General features: G+C 36.3%; 1 protein-coding gene across 4 annotated transcripts in view; it reads right to left on the reverse strand.

The window, feature by feature from the left end:
• The window catches only part of PKP4 (plakophilin 4), a 94,492-nt gene that overhangs the window by 47,930 nt on the left and 29,615 nt on the right, over positions 1-16,947 (reverse strand). For 3 of the 4 annotated variants that reach the window (XM_062578129.1, XM_062578130.1, XM_062578127.1), the window contains exon 3: positions 10,016-10,128. The exons of the other annotated variant lie outside the window; for it this stretch is intronic. In XM_062578129.1, coding sequence (XP_062434113.1) covers positions 10,016-10,128 — 113 coding nt within the window. The remainder of the gene's footprint in view (positions 1-10,015; positions 10,129-16,947) is intronic. 4 annotated transcript variants of the gene reach the window in all.

A 16,947-nucleotide genomic window follows, 5' to 3' on the forward strand; every position in this document is an offset into this window, starting at 1 on the left:
CTAGTATCAGTTTACCTACTCCAAGAGACAGGTCTCTCACAAACACTTGTCAGCTTTGCATTTCAAAGTTAGGAAAGGAGGTCAACATTCACAAACCCATTTTGCGGGCGTGCAGTTGGGGTACACAAAATGAAGCAATTTAAGGTCACCGAGCAAGCCTACGGCAGCAGCAGGGACTGCTTCCAGCTCTCCTCCGACTCAGCCCCGCGGCCACAAAAGCTCATGACATGACCACCCTCCAAAGCCCAGACCAGCTGCTGATCAAGCTCATAGTCACATCACTGACAGTATCTCTGTACAAGATGGCAAAGCTACTGCAGCAATAGTAAAAAGCTACAGATTTTTTTTATTTTTGCTAAGCTATTTTAAGCAGTATCCTCTTTGAAAAAAATTAGCTATCACAATTTATGATGTGCGGCTTCTGAGCTGGAAGAGAGTTACCCTAAACCCTTGTTGCTACATACATCTTTTGCAGATACTGCATGACCTGACAATTTAAGCCTATTGTCTTAGTAAGTATTCCAAAAGATGAAATATATTTCTACAATTTAAACAATATTCATGAAAGAAAATTAGCAACTTTCATCTACATTTATATTGACCACTTGCATACACCACTGTTGTCATCAAAAAAGGGCAACAGTGGAAAAAAAAAGAGGTATTAAATTATTTTATTTAATATATTTTATATATTAAATATATTATTCTAAAATGGTGAAAAGCTATAAAAAGCAAAATATACAAATTTTGTTGAAAATTTATGTACTTCACACATTTTGCTTTAATATTTTTTAGTTTTTTATTTGGCTAAGCTTTCTTCATTGGAAGATATCTATTCTATTAGACACCCAGTGGCAAATGGCTTCTTCATGGGGATTCATGCTGTTGCTCCAGCAGCTGTCAGTTAAAATTTGCGAAGTGCCTGTTACAGACTGAATATATTGTTTCACCTGTCCTTTATCTTTCATTTTAAATACCTCCACCAAGAACAGATTTATGATTTTACGCACTATGAAGGCTTCAATATTTGTTTAATTGTAGAGGGGTTTTTCCAATAAAGTGGCATATATTAAACTCCGTATCATGCAACATCATGAGTAACTGGCAACTATCAAAATCGGTATAATGAGATTTCGCATTTTTTGCTATTTTTTGTTGATAGAAGTGAATGGAGTTTTTCACAAATATTTTAACTAAACTTTAGGACAGCTCTCAGAAAAGCTGAAGACTCAAAATCATCTTCTTGATTTCACTCAGATGCCTTACTTCTGTCCCCACTCCACTAGACACTGCACAAGGTACCACGGCCACGTTATGTCCCACGCGAGACAGACCGGCTCTGCTGCGGAGCTGTGAAAAGGGCAAGCGGCCCGACAACTCGTCAGGAGGCGTTTTCAGCTGACAGAAGCAAGTGAGAGTGTCCTGGAGAAGAATTTAGAAATGCATATGTGGAAAGCTCTGCCCAAACCTGGGCAGACCTAGGCAGACCACCGCTGCACTTGGAGTCTGCAGACCGAGACGCGACCAAACCTCTGTTGTGTGCGAAGGTCTACGCTGTCTGATCGCTCCTGCAGTTGCCACTGCGATAGCACAACAGTATTGATACAACATCCATCACACTGTCTACCTACTGGTACTGCAATAATAACTAATTTGAAACACAGGTGTCTGTGTATTTCCCTATCTCCAGAAAAAAATAACAGCTCTTTCTAAGTATTACTACAGCTAAACAGCATGCCATAGTGACCACCACGATTCTTGCTCTCCTTTTGGTGAGTTTCAATGTTTTGAAAATTATCAGAGGCTGGCAAGTTAACACATACTAGCTGATCTGTTGCAATTGTCTATTAGAGAGTTTAAGCTATCTTGCACATGCCACAGCATGGGAGCACTCATACGGACAGTTACCATAATTCAGCTGACATGGTAATCTAATACATCTCAATCTCTACTGTGAATTTACATTTCTTGCACACCAAAAATAATAATACTATTTCATAGCCTGGTCTATTACTATTGGATAATGTAACAAGTATTTATACATGCAGTTGAAGTCAATATTAAGTCATTGCTCTCTTCAAATTTATCAGCACTGTCATTCGACAATTTGTTTTTTTCTATTTGAACATCTGCAACCAAACTGCATAAAAACCAAACCAAACTCTTCAATTCTACTGGCATTCAAAAAACTTTGACTAAAAGCCAATCAGGCCCACAGAAACAGAAAACAAACTAAAACACAGGAACACCAGAGCTATAACAAGAAATTTGGCAAATTTCACTTATTTCAATGCAGACATGCAAAATAATAAAATTAACATTTTATTTGTAAATTTCTGTGGACATAAGACAGAACAACAGCATATCTTGTAATTTTAAACGAGCAATTGATGCTGTCTGAGTGCCACAGGTGAAGTGTCAAAGCAGAAATACAGTATTCAGCAACCTGAGAGGTTGATGGGGGCGGGGGGAGGAGTCTTCTTTTCCCCTAAGCAGTTCTTCACTGGAGATTAAAGTATTAAAAAAGGTAGTGCTAAAAACTATTTAAAGACACAGAAAAGAATATGGAAAGAACTTAAGGAAGTGATTGATTTACTACTAGTAAAATACGCCATTTCTCCTTTAAAAGCAATTATTGTTCTGGTGTTACCTTTAAAGTGTACAGTATCAATACTGAATATATTGGATATCTGAACTTTCAATTAGTTAACTGAAACTAATTAAAAGTAGAAATATACCACTTAATATTTTATGATAGAAGCAAGCCAAAATATGTTTAGGAAAAGACCAACTTGCCTCTTTAATCTACTAAAATTCTCTGACTGGCTCAAAAGAGAAAAAAGAACAGCAACCCTATTCATTTTTTATTTGCATTTTCAAAGGTTTCTGACAAAGTCTATGACAGAGAGTCACTTAGGTAACTAACTACTCATGTCAAATTAAGAAAAATATTTCTGTAAGATTAGAAAATAGCTAATATAAAAATATACTTTATATTTTTAAAAGGACAAAAGATACCTGTAGAATATTCCTGGAACTTGTACTGGAATGAGTTGTTTAACTAACTTTGCATAGAGTACTGAGATCTGTAGATGATACTATTTTATTAATGACTTGATAACAATTAAAGAAGATAGCCGTATAGAAAGTATTATGATAAAAAATATAAGAGGTTACAGGCAAAGAAATGAATATTAGTAAGAGCTGATACGCCATAAGTTGCATGTTCACTTTAACTACTAATCAAAGTATCTATAAGCATCACTTTTACTGCTATTCTCATTCACAGGACTGCCTCAAAACCTGAAAAAAATCTACAATCCCCTGCAGCAAATAAGAAATTGTATAAACATGGAAAGAAATGTGCCAATGGTAACTTCTGTCTAACATGTAGGTACAATCAAAAGAAGCCAATAAATACTATGTTGTGAAGAGAACATGAAAAAAATATTGAAAATTTGCTGATGTTGTTATGTAAACTGTTGTTATGTAAAATTATGTAATTGCCCTGTTCTGGTTGTCCTTTCTACCAAGGAAGCAGCAGGAACAGAAGATAAGAAGAAATGAGTTAATTTCCTAAGATAATTCTAAGAGCATATTAAAATATATAGCGTAACCAAATGATATAGAGAGAGGAGGAGACATTCAGTAAGACTGATGGTTTTGGGAATAAAAGAACAAACAAAACACCACAATCCACTGTTAAGTTCTGTAACTGAGGTCAAAAGATACGATTACATTTTAAAATGTAGTAAGATAAAATCCAGTTATTTGTCTATTATTTTTATAATATAGAGAATAGAAACTCTTGTTAGATTAAAGAGGTTTTAAAACATACTAAATAAGAACTATAAAGCCTAAAACAATCGTGGCATGGACCAATTTCTAACAAAAGGACATTCATTCACTCTGCAACAGAGATGGTTTCTTCCCCAGCAATGGTTAGTACCAGCCTCTGTCAGGGAACCTGAGGACCAGTTGTTTCATCTAACATAGCAAATAGTTCCTAGCTAGCTACTAATAATCTAATTATTATTCCCTCTACATTTCCTGGATAAATGGAATATTTATTTAAGTGCCAAAAAGTGTTCTTCCAATAGCTCTACAATGTTCAGCTAGGGCATCCTGATTTAAAATTATTCATATTTTACTAAACACTATGAGACACATTTTATCTCCGCTTTTATTGTGCATTTAGCCTTGCAACAAAGATAATTAATTATATCTTTTCATATTTACATTTTATATTTATTGCAGCTGTTTGTTTTTTTTTCCAAAATATCAGTATGAATATTAGCTTAATAAACATTTAAATTACTGTGATTTTTTCTCCCCTTCAAAAAGCACATACTGCTTACAAGGTTAGTTTTTATGGACATTATAATCAGCCATGAAAATTTGGTGACATCATATATTACAATATATGCAAGAAATTTCAAAAATGTTATTTGAAATATTGGAAATATTTGCTATTATATGAACAAAATTAACCAGTTTCTGTAAGAGTAATTTAGCCAGAGCGGCTCCCTGGGAACACCCCTCAGGAAGGAGGGTGCTGCTGCCTGCGGTGGAACGCCTGCAGCGGGGGGCTGCCGCAGAGCCTGGAGACGTCTCAGACGTTACAGCCCCGCAAATGGAGCAGAAGTCACCCAGGTTAACCCAATGGTGTGCTTTATCTCAAGCAAAACTATTTATTCTATCTATGCTCTTTATAAACATTCTGCTGTTACATAAGCAATGTGTATGTAAGCATATAATGCAAAACATACTAAATTCCACAGAAAATTATCAATGCTCAATTAGTAATATTTTACTGAATCTCTCTAGAATATTTTTCTTTACTGCAGAAACTGCACCTAATCTTCTTACATCCCAGATGAAGCTGGCTTGTGGCAGAAATTTTATGATCAGAATGACAATCAGAAGTAACTAAAAATGGCCTTTCAAAGACTTGTTTAAATGAACTGGAATTACATGATTTGGAATAATCATTCCAAATGGAATTATGCCTCTAAGGATCTCCATCTTGTCCAGTCAGTACTTGAAATGTTAAAATATTTTTTGATTGTTTACTACACTGCCAAAAGGACCTGCATTCTTTAAAAGATAAAAGTCTACTGTGCTACTTACGTCATTTTGCTTTCCTTTGTTAGAATCTCTGTGACAAGCATCTGAAGGGAGTATTTTACAACTTAATTAATAAATATGAACCTTTTGGTTCCCAACAATCTTCAGTTTTGACAACTTAGATACAATAACTTGTGAAAACAGTAAGAAGGGTTCACTGTGTGAAGGTCAAACAACCAACTCCCACTTGCGAGGGTGAGGCACTCTTTAACAAAATGAGAGTACGACTGCTGAACCTCGATACCTATAGACACTTGTCTGCACCAGCAAGTGCTGCAACGTGCCTGCCAGTCTGGAACCAAATCTGAATCAGTCACGTTACTGATTTCAAGTCGACTGCAATGTAGAGTGGGAGGCTGCTTGCTTCTTTCCAGGGAAACATGTGCGTGCTATAGGATGAAACAAGAAGTGAACAGATGTAACTGGAACCTCACACTGCTCTTTCTAGCCATCTACAAACTTGTAGCGTATAATACACGTGAAATATTTAATTATGTATAACACTGACATTATCCTGAGTCATTTCAGTCTCTTAAGAGGTTTGAAAGTGTATGGGATGTCATTAAAGATCTTAGAAGGGCTAAGGGGATTATCCATTTATGAAAGAACTATGAGAGGAAATAATTTTAACAGGCAAGTAACCTACTGATAAACTAAATAAAGACACACTGGAATTCTGAGCTACCTCTGACCTACTGCTTCTTTCTCCACTCACTATATTATAATGCCTTAGGATCTGAAGATCTGCTTATTGTACTCATTCATCACACTCATCTTAAAGCAGCAAAACAGTCAGCTATTCCTGCATGTTCTTGCATTTACAACTTGGCTGAAAAACAGGTGGGCAACAGAGTAACAAACCTAAACCAAAAGTATGTTCTTCGATGGTCAGTTCTTGTCCTACTGCATCAGGAGGACTTTTCACTATATGGAAGACCATGCAGAAATATTGCAGAAAGGTTGCCCAAAAAGGTTGCGCAGTCTCCTTCTCTGGAGATATTCAAGGGCTGCCTGGATGCAACCCTGCCCAACATGCTCTAGGTGACCCTGCTGAGCATGGGGGCTGGACTAGATGATCTCCAGAGGTCCCTGCCAACCTTACTGATCCTATGATTCTATTTATTAGCAGGTAAAGTGATTAATTCTAACTAGTTCTGCTTTGAAATAAATCATTTTGAATTTGTTAAACATAAGGAAAATGTCAAGTGGTTTATAGGCTACTAACTATAAAAGAATGCTTTTGAGGTGTTTATTTCATGTAACAGAAATGCTAAAGACCTGGTTTAGGTCAGTCAAGCAAAGCACTGTGCTAATTAATTTTTCTAGGCTTAGAAAAATTTTTATTATTGTCACAAGACAAAATAATCGAAGGAGTGTTGCTTTCCAAATATTGACGGACAGTCAACCAAGCCACTCTTTTATATGGCCAGCTCAAATTTCCATAAAACTATCGCTATCATTAAAGTCCAGTTGTAGTCACTATGCATGGTAGACTAGAACAGGAATGTTTTCCTCCCATGGATGCTTACTGCTAACTAGTAAATCCACCCTGTTTAAAACAAAAAGAGCGCACACATTTTCTGAGAACTCCAGCAGTTAACAGAACAATCTGTGCCTCTGAAACAAGAGTCCTCCTTGGGATGCTTCGTGGATGATGGTCTGATCACCTGTGGCCTTCCTTCAGACAGATCTACCCAGGCGCATACCCGTGGACTATCACATTTGTCCTGCCTGTACTCCACACTGTTGACGTTTGGCTCAGTGCCACCAAGACCCATGGAGAACCTAAATGTACTAGGTTGATCTAAGCTGTTGATGTTGTATTTCCCCATTCTCCCATCAGCTGTGCCCACCACTTCCCGTTAACTGGCACTTGCGCACATGGGCAATGAGCTGGCTCAGAGAAATGATTTGGCTGAAACATAGACTGGGAATTTTATTATTATTATTTCACATTTTGGCTCAAACAGCTCTCTAACCCAGCCTAAAGCCAAAGCCATGCCAACTGAGACAGGCTCATGCTGCCCCAGAGGTACCTGTGACTCTGGGTCAGCACCCGTGTGTATGAGCAGCACTACCTCCAAGTCAACATTTGCTTGCAGAGATCTGGTTTATGAGCAGGTAAATTAGAAGCGTTACCACACCACTGAGGTCAACAAAAGCTTCAGCTGGACCTCCAAAAGTGTTATGCTCTCAAATGTTTTTAACTGTGTTAAGGGGAGAGATAGTGTACTTAAAGCCCTGCCATTTAACCTGCAAGCATGAGGAGGTTAAAGTGCTATCTTTTGTATCAAAGCATTGCTGATCTCCTCAGGAACAGAAATTCTGTACAAAGGGTAAAAATAAAAAGGCTTATGCCTCTTATACTTCAATTTCACTTGTTTTTCTTTCTTTCTTTCTTTCTTTTTTCTTTCCTCTAAGACCCTCTCAGGGCAGACTGATGTAGTACCTGGCTAGGAAAAATAGATCATCTTGCTTCCTGAATGCACAGTGCCTCGGTGTTTCTTTGCGTAGGCTGTTAGTTTTCTCCAGTCAATCCTCAAGACGGTTGGAAACTGAATTCTTTCTCTATGCCTCAGGTGCCCCCTTACTTAATTTTTTGTCAGCCTTACCAAAACATTTGCATCACCGAGTTTGGGAGAAGAAATTTTTATGGCTGTAAATTTTGCTGTTGTATTTGTGTCCACTCTTGACACTCCTCATTTAAGCTCTTGTTTTACCTTACTTGATTCTCCCTTAGATCTAAGCTCCATGGAAAGCAATGGTGAAGAAATGGAAGTATCTCATATTCAAATACAGATTTTTTCAGCTTCTCACACGTCTCTTAGAAAGCATATGCACATTAAAGGATAATGAGTCAAAGAATTAACCAAAGACACACATCTCTCAGAGCATATGGTCCAGATCCGAGTTTTAACCCAGCTGCCCTCTGTAGTTGTAACACAGCACATTATCATTGGCACAGGACTACATCTAGCTGGGATAAAAAAGTTCAGAAAATATGAATAGGGTTGCAGAATATAGCAGAATTAAGAATATGATTAGACCTTGTTTTAAGTCTATGAAGTACTTTATCAGTAACTATGGAAAACTTATGGCCCCTGAAAACACGTGCTTGAAGAGTCTAAATAGACCCACAAATTTACACATGCTAACATAGGTAACAAAATAACTTCATTCAGGTATTAATGTTTTCTTCCCCTAGAGTTTCATTACCTCTTTTACACAAGTAAGAGTCATTTAGCTGTAAGAAAGCCACCAAAAGCAGAAATTACTCTATATTTACAAATGCTGTAAATCATGTTTTCCACCTTGGTAAATGACAATATTTGATACAACTATACTATCTCTAATGCATTGTATAGACTGGTAATTGCATATTATTTCAAAAACTGCACTGACTATTAGATTGTTTAGGGGATAAGATAACTCTGGTCTTCTCTGTATGTGAAATTTGCAGGATTGGGATGTAGAAAATTTGTTTTTCTTTTATACCGCTCAGGCAAATTAATTGAAATTGGATATTAAGGACTGAGAGCTACTTGGAGACATAAATAATAACAACTGAAGCTTGTATCTTACACTTTTATCGGGTCTTAACTTTTTTTTAGGTTTTAAAGCAACATTGGAATAACAGTTATGGAATATTTTGATCCAGAGGGAAGAAAGAAGGGGCAAAATGGAAGGTAGAGGCAGGCAGGAGGGTATAAAAGTCATTTTTATCAAATAATATTCTTGAGTATTTCAAAATTTCTCAGGTAGAAGAGTTCTCATGCCAATAACAATACTGTCAAATGACAACTCAGATCAAGTAGTTTGAAGTTTTAAAAAATCTGTTAGCTGGTACACCGGATTTTTTTCTTTAATAATTGTCTCCTTTTTCTTAAGTTTTTGCAGGAACAACTTTCCATTTAATTTGCAGAAATATTTGTTATTGCCACAATTCAAAAAGATACCTAAATGTATTGCTAAAAGAACAGAGACAAACACTATTTATGAAAATAATTTTTAGAAAATATTATATATAAATATATATAAAAATATAAAGGCGCATATATATTTGTATATGTACGAGGTTTGTCATAACCTGAAATGCAGGTACAATTGTTTCATAAGAGAAGATATTACATTATTATCAAGATTTTCAGATTCAAGAGCTACCAGTCATTTAATATCTTTCAGACAAATGACCACTCGAACACATTTAGAGTTAAAAAGTCTGCTAAGGAAATAACAGTAATAATAACAATAACAAAAAAACCCAGTGTACTACCTGCAGTTAAAAATTAATAAAATATGTTGCTATAGTTATTGTTGCTGCATGCTAAATATATTAGATATGTTCTGCAATTTTTAAAATATGCTAACAACATGCATATAACAAGATATTCCCTGAAACAAATTTAAAAACAGAAAGTACTTCGAAAGAGTCAGATAATTAATCTAGATAATACAGAAAAAACAATATTGTAAAGCTTACTTCATTTAAATAGTACTGTTACTTTGATACAAATATTTATAAACTTACCACATTTTTATTGGGCTGAATCTTAAAAACAAACCTTAGCAAACTTAAAGTAAAATTAAAGCTTTACATACACACTACTGAAAATGTAATCAATAATTATGAGTGTGTTAAAAAGGCCTCTCTAACTCTTTACAGAAAATCTACCTTTTTTTTATACTTCAGATACTAATGAAAGGTGAACAGCTATCAGTATGAACGTGTATATATATGTGCGTTCATATGTATGTGTACACGCATGTATGTCTTTGTGTGTGTATATATATATATATGTACATATACATATATATGAAAGACATAAGCACCACTAAAAAGCCCTTTAATTTATGGGACATATGAAAGTAAAGTCATTAGGACTTGTACCTTGTGCTGGCGATACTTGGTGATTCTGCTCCAAGCCTACATCTTTCTAGCTGATTAGCCACAATTTGCCTTTCCACTTCCAGTTCTCTGGTAAGTCTTTGAAATTGGAGCTCCTGAAATTTCAAAATAAAAAGAAAAGCATTCTTGATGTTAAAATATGGGCGCGGATTAAGTCTGCAGCAATCAGTTTCTTGTTTTGAATCTTCCTTAGTGGAATAAATTATTAGAAGATTAAAGTGGGGATTTAATGGTTCTTTAAATCAATGCTTCATGCAAATACTACCTTATCATCTGTTAAAAAAAGGAAAACAGCGTTCATGCATCTGTGTTTTTTATTCGTCCTGCAATTTAAGTATTTGGTATTTAAGTATTGTTGCCACAGCCTAATAAATCGGAGTCTATGAAGTCATTCCTCATTATCATCTGTAACAGAGGTGTACTGAAAAATATTATATTCTATGCTTTCCAGTTGCAAAACTTCAAATCCTAAACTACACTATGTTGTGACTTGTGTATTTAAAATTTTAAAATTTATTATTTCAAAATGGCTGAGGGCAGAGACATGCTCTTTCAACCTTTCTGATTTCAGTTTTTGTTTTATTTTTTGGTCAAAGGTATTAACCCTTCTTCTCTTATAAATACTGGCTTTTAGAAAATAATGCTCAGAGTAAAACATAGGAAATACAAGTGGCTACCCAGAATATTTGTTATTAAAATCTATAAAGAATTTCTATAAACAGAATATTTTAAAATCTGTACTATGTTACAAAGGGATAAGAGAGACCTTTTACTTTATAGCTAGCTTTTATTAACGATAAAAAAGGATTCTATCAGAGCAATGGTATTATTTTTCAAATTGGTGTTCCGCATCCACTGAATGTTAAACAAACTGTTAATGCTATTTACAAACAGATACATTATACAATTTAAGAATTTGATAAATATTAGACCAAGTATTATATCAAAGTCCTATATAGCACAGAAGTATCTGTTTAATTTTAAAGAGTAAATTACTAATAAGCTTTATTTTCTGAATGTATATCATGTGACTGTATTAAATAGTAGTTACATGCCTTGCCATATTACAGAAGTCACTTCAGTCATGGATTATAGTTAACATGCACTATTTTTTACAACTTACGTTAAACAGAAGGGAAACTTAAATACTTTATTTTCATAAATGGACCCCAGAAGAACTCTCTGCTTCTTGCAGTTTAAACACCTTTTCAGTAGAAGAAAGAGCGCTTCACCAACACTCCCTGTGCCTGCAGGCACCTCTAACAGCTCTAGCTCTGGGGGCTTCACTGCAATGCAAGAAAGACATCGCAGTACCAGGCTAATAAGAGGCCACTCCAAAAACAAGAATTATCTTGCAGCAGAGAGATAAAATTTTCTCTCCTAACTTTTCCAATGAGACTGTCTCTAAGCAGTTCCCTATAAAGCCTAGGTAGCACTGATTTCATGAGCAAAGGCTTCATTGGAAAGCCAGTTGAGGGCTGAGCCAAATGGCAGATGCAACACTGATTTACTGAAACTGCTCTGATGAAGAGAAAAGCAACTTCTGAAGGTCTAATTCAAGCTCCATACATCAAACTGGTCTGGTAAAGACATGCCATAGAAGCTACTGTCCCTCTCAGAAGATATAAATAATTGCAAGTACTTTCAGACATTTCTCAGAGCTCGCTAACCGAATTGAATAAATATATTCTAATCTTCTAAATACTGCCTGAAAAAAAACGTTTTGTATCCAGAATGTGGAACTAAGATGAGGGAGAGCAGTGAATGTTGCCTTCCTTGACTTCAGCAAAGCTTTTGACACTGTCTCCCATTACATCCTCGCAGACAAGCTCAGGAAGTATTATATCAAGGCGCAGGCTAGGTGAGAGGACAGTGAGGTGGATTAAGAACTGGTTGAAAGACAGAGCTCAGAGGGTTGTGATCAGCAGCACAGAGTCTGGTTGGAGGCCTGCAGCTAGCAGGGTCCCCCAGGGATTACTACTGGGTACAGTCTTGTTCAGCTTCTTCATCAGGGACCTGGATGAAGGGACAGAGCACACCTTCAGCAAAATCACTGATGATACAAAACTGAGGAGTGGCTGACAAGCAAGAGAGCTGCACTGCCATTTTGAGGGACCTTGACAGGGCAGAGAGGAACCTCATGAAGTTCAACAAGGTCAAGTATAGGGTCCTGCACCTAGGGAGGAATAATTCTATGCACTAGCACAGGCTGGGGACTGACCTGCTGGAAAGCAGCTCTGCAGACAAGGACCTGGGAGTGCTGGTGGACAACACATTGACCACGAGCCAGCAATGTGCCCTTGTGGTCAAGGAGGCCAATGGTCTCCTGGGGTGCATCAGGAAGAGTGCTGCCAGCAGGTCGAGGGAGGTGATCCTGCCCCTCTCCTCAGCCCTGGGGAGGTCTCATCTGGGAGTACTGCGTCCAGTTGTGGGCTCCCCAGATGGAGCGATGGGATTGGAGCATCTGCCCTGTGAGGAGCAGCTGTGACAGCTGGGCCTGTTCAGCCTGGAGGAAAGACGACTGGGGGGGAATCTTAGCAACGTGTACAACTGTCTGAAGGGAGGGTGTCAAGGGGATGGTGCTAGACTGTTCAGTGGCGCCTAGCAATAAGAAGCAACAGGCGCAAACTGAAACACAGGAAGTTCGACCTGAACATGAGAGAAAAATTCTTTATTGTGAGGGTAACAGAGCACCAGAACAGGTTTCCCAGAGAGGCTGTGGAGTCTCCTTCTCCGGAGATGCTCAAAACCCAGCTGGACATTATCCTATGCAATGTGCTCTAGGTGGCCCTGCTTGAGCAGGGAGGCTGGACTAGATTATTTCTATAGGTCCCTTCCAACTTCACCTGTTCTGAGAACTTAACACTACTGCCATAAAATACAGACATCAATAGAACACGATTCAGTATTTTTCTGCTTTTGTTCTGCTAATAACAGTTCAACAGCATGGACTATTTAGTAGTACTATTAAAAATATTCAGTGTCAGGTCTAACAACTTCATAGACTTGACTTCATCCCCCCCCCCCTTTTTTTTAAATAAGGCAAATTGCAAGGAAAGATTATTTGGAAACCACTGGGTTTCATCTTTAACAAATCAAATATCCAGATATCAACAGAGTAATACTTGGGAGTTTAAGAGTTCATAATAATATTTTAGACTAGAACACAAAACACTGACAAGAACTTCAGAGAGCAAGCAGAAAGAGCAGTCATTAAATGCAATATATTTCTTTAATGATAGCACAGATAGTTAAGTTTTAAATTAATAAGAACTTATCAAATCCAATTTTTGGTCCTCTATATCAAGCAAAATTTTAAGATGTTTCATTTGTCAGGGTAGTCTTAGGATGGCTTACTGATTGTTTTGGGCTCAGGTAATCAAAGAACCCTAGAAATAGAGAACCATCTGGAATCTGCAAGTCCAAGTATGATATTTTTCCTTAAGGAATAAAGTATTTTTTATTTTGAAAGAGTTGCATGCTTATAGTAAAAGTCCTTTTCTCTCCCCACAAAATAAATGCACAGACCACAGATCAGTCAGGAGAGTGATATGGTCCTCAACTCCCTCCTGGCAGCCCAGATCTTTGGCTGATGGAGCAACTGAACTGCTTATTTACAGTATAGCCTTTGAGAGAAAGTAAGTTCTTTTATTAGGTTGGCATATACTAGCAAGCTTCAATATAAGAAAAGCTCTGCAAAGTCAGACGTGAAAAAGCATTTTAGGACATATTTAGTCCTAAATGTGCACTTTATTAAAAGCCTCTTCTAAATGGAATTCTAAAGCTAAATCCTTTTAATCCTGAGACCCAATACTCCTGTATTGTCTTGTGAATATGAAAACCTTTGGACCATAAAATTTAGAGGCCTATATATGGACTAGAAAGTATGGATACAGTAAAAAGGTTTGCACAACACATAACTGGATCCAACAGCAAAGATTCAACCTCTGAAATTTGACGGCAAGTCTTAATGGGATACAACTTCACGTTATATCAAGAGGTACAAATGCATCCTGTCACTATTTAAGACAGTTTGTACTTTGAAAATAAAATAGTGAAAATGCATGTTAAGCAAAGAAAAGTAAAAATAAAGTTTATTTTCCATTTACAAATCTGAATATAGATGAAGTGCTCATCTAAAAGTTGGTTCACCAGCCATGCTAGCAGGAAATACCATGATTTTCAAAAAAATATTCATGTACTAAAGCTCCTTAAGTTTTGAAACAAGTGGTGGCAAGAGGGGGCTTTTTCCAAGTAAAATATTATATATTATAGATATATTATAGATATATTTAAAAATTAAAATTAAAAAACTTAAAAAATAAAATTTAAAAAAATTAAAATTAAAATTAAAAAACAGTATTACACTCCTTACCTACAGTGAAAAATATATAACATTTACCCTACGGTTAAGGCTCTTTCCTGTTCCCTGCTTTTAAATCAATATTTAAATAGCAATATCATTTATAGCACTGTCATTTGTACAAACTATGAATTTGAACACAAGACTCAAATTGCGTATTTGTTATTCCAACTATTACTGATCTTTTTTCAAATTAATAAAATTAAGCAGGTACCAGCTATTATTTGCTTCCATTCAACTGACCTCTATTAATTTGCCTTCCATTACAGGTAGAGGCATTAGTAAAAGAAAAAATGTTTTCAAGAATAATGTTATTACATGCTACAAACACACATTTATTTGAGCTCTCTCTCACACCCCTGTGCCATCTCCTGCAGTCTTTAAACCAGGTCATGGGTATTCCTGCAGCAGGGGAGAATGTTATCACTGGGCAACTTTTTATTGTTTTGTGTTCTGGAAGAAACTGAGTTATCAAACCCTACAGGCAGTTTGAAATATTCTAGAAATCTTTTTTAAAGAAGGTGAATCAACTAAAAAGGAATATATACCACAGGAATCAAGAGAAAGCAAAATGGAAAAGACATTTACAACAGTAGAAATCAGATACACAGGAGAGGGAAAATAAAACCTAGGCTTGTCAACATCTACAGGAATACACCTTTTAGAACTAATTTGTTACCCTTCTGTTCTCATGCTGTTTAAGAGATGAACCATATGATCATTCAGATCATAAGTCAATAACAATCTACACTTTGCAGGTGTAAAACAACTGCAGGTTTAGAGGAAAAAGTAAAAGCTTCTCACTGAAACTAAAAGAATGACCATTACAGGACAAGTCTTCTCTAAAAGATTACAGAAGTTTAACAGCTGCAAAAAATGCTAATTTTTGTAGAGCAGAAAAATGATAAAAAGCAAAACGGGAAAGTGGAAGATATGCACTGGTTTTCTTATTTCACAGTAGACTTGTTTTAAACAGTAAAATAGCTATACAATTTCTCTCCCACCCTTCCTGAGAATTCCAGAGTAAATTCAAATTTTTCTATCTGGAAAATAAAGCTTTGTTAGTTCCAAAAATCACCTCAGAGTTTAGAGATTTGAGCATTTCAGACAAGTAAAGATGATTGAGATTTAACTGAAAGCATCACAGTAGGAAAAGGGAAGAAGTCTTTTCCTTGATTAATTTTCTAACTTGACATCGTATTTCTTGATTTTAGGCAGCTTGGTCTATCCAGTAGAGTAGAATGCCTATCTAGAAAATTACAGGATTTGGTTCTGATTGGCAGAATGAGGCAGAGACCTATATTTAGCACCGGACTGCTCTGTGGCCTGCACAACAGAGTCCTTTCTAAAAACAGTTTTTCTCTTAGTATAGATAGTTATACAAGTATCCAAAGTAAAAAAAAAAAGTTCCATTAAAAAATTCATGATGCAAAAATCCAAAGCTGGTTACAAGTGCATTGATCATACCTTCATAGTTATGCTTCTTCCTAATGGCATTTTATACTGCCTCCCTCACATCATTCTGCTTCACCCCCACCCTTCAGCTTGATTAATCATCATTTATCTTTCATTTCAGACCACAGAGTCAGTTCTGATGTCTCAAATTCCCTTTGCAGTTGTAGCACATTTTTTTCAGCAAGAGATGCATCACCTATGTTAATTCTGTTACATTAATGTTAACCATTAAAAAAAAAAAAAAAAACTAAAAGCAACAACAAAAATTATGTATCTTTTATTTAATTATCAGCCACAGGCTGATCAGGAGAAATTGGGGAAACAGGGATAGAGCAAATATTACTCTGAACTGATGCCTAATACCAATATTGCAGTGCTGCTTATCTATTAGATACCATACTATTGGCAGGAAGCTATTGGAATTTCTCTAGCCTCCTTCTCCAAAGCAGCGGCAGAGCACGCCCCTAGTACAGGAGCATTCCTGAACAAAGCTGGCTGTCAGTAACAGAAAAGCAGCTGCCCCAAGCAAAAATCACAATTAACTATGTTTTATAGTACTGGTCTGTGGGGAAAGTGACAGGAAAAGAATTGCAAAACAACAAGCTATTTTTTTTTAACTCACAGAAGAACATCTATGCTGCAAGGCCATCCTAGAAGCCTGAACGTAGGTGGCAAAACTCACTGCCCCACTGCAAAGGCATGCACTTCCCAAAGATACTGCCAAGTCTTCTGAAATGCACAGCCTACAATGCAATGGCCAGAGCTACTTTTTTCAAGATTATATGGTATACACTAAGGAAAATACATCATACAGGTAAGTAATGGGAATGTAGTTTACATGGTTGATCACAAAGATTACCATCCTGTTATTTGTAGCTTTTGGATTGTAGAAAAAAGGTTTAGAAGTGATCCTGTGCTTTCTATATTTATACATACATACATATATATGTATATATATATATTTATATACACAGCTCACTATGACAGAATATTGCAGAAACCCAAAATTTTCATTTTGGTGAATTAGGAAATTTTTCTCTCGCAGTAACATGAGTGGAAATGAAGAGTCTACATTCAGAGCGTTAAAAAAATAAAA

Source organism: Rhea pennata, chromosome 6 (genome assembly GCF_028389875.1).
Source record: "Rhea pennata isolate bPtePen1 chromosome 6, bPtePen1.pri, whole genome shotgun sequence".
NCBI classification, from domain to species: Eukaryota; Metazoa; Chordata; class Aves; order Rheiformes; family Rheidae; genus Rhea; species Rhea pennata.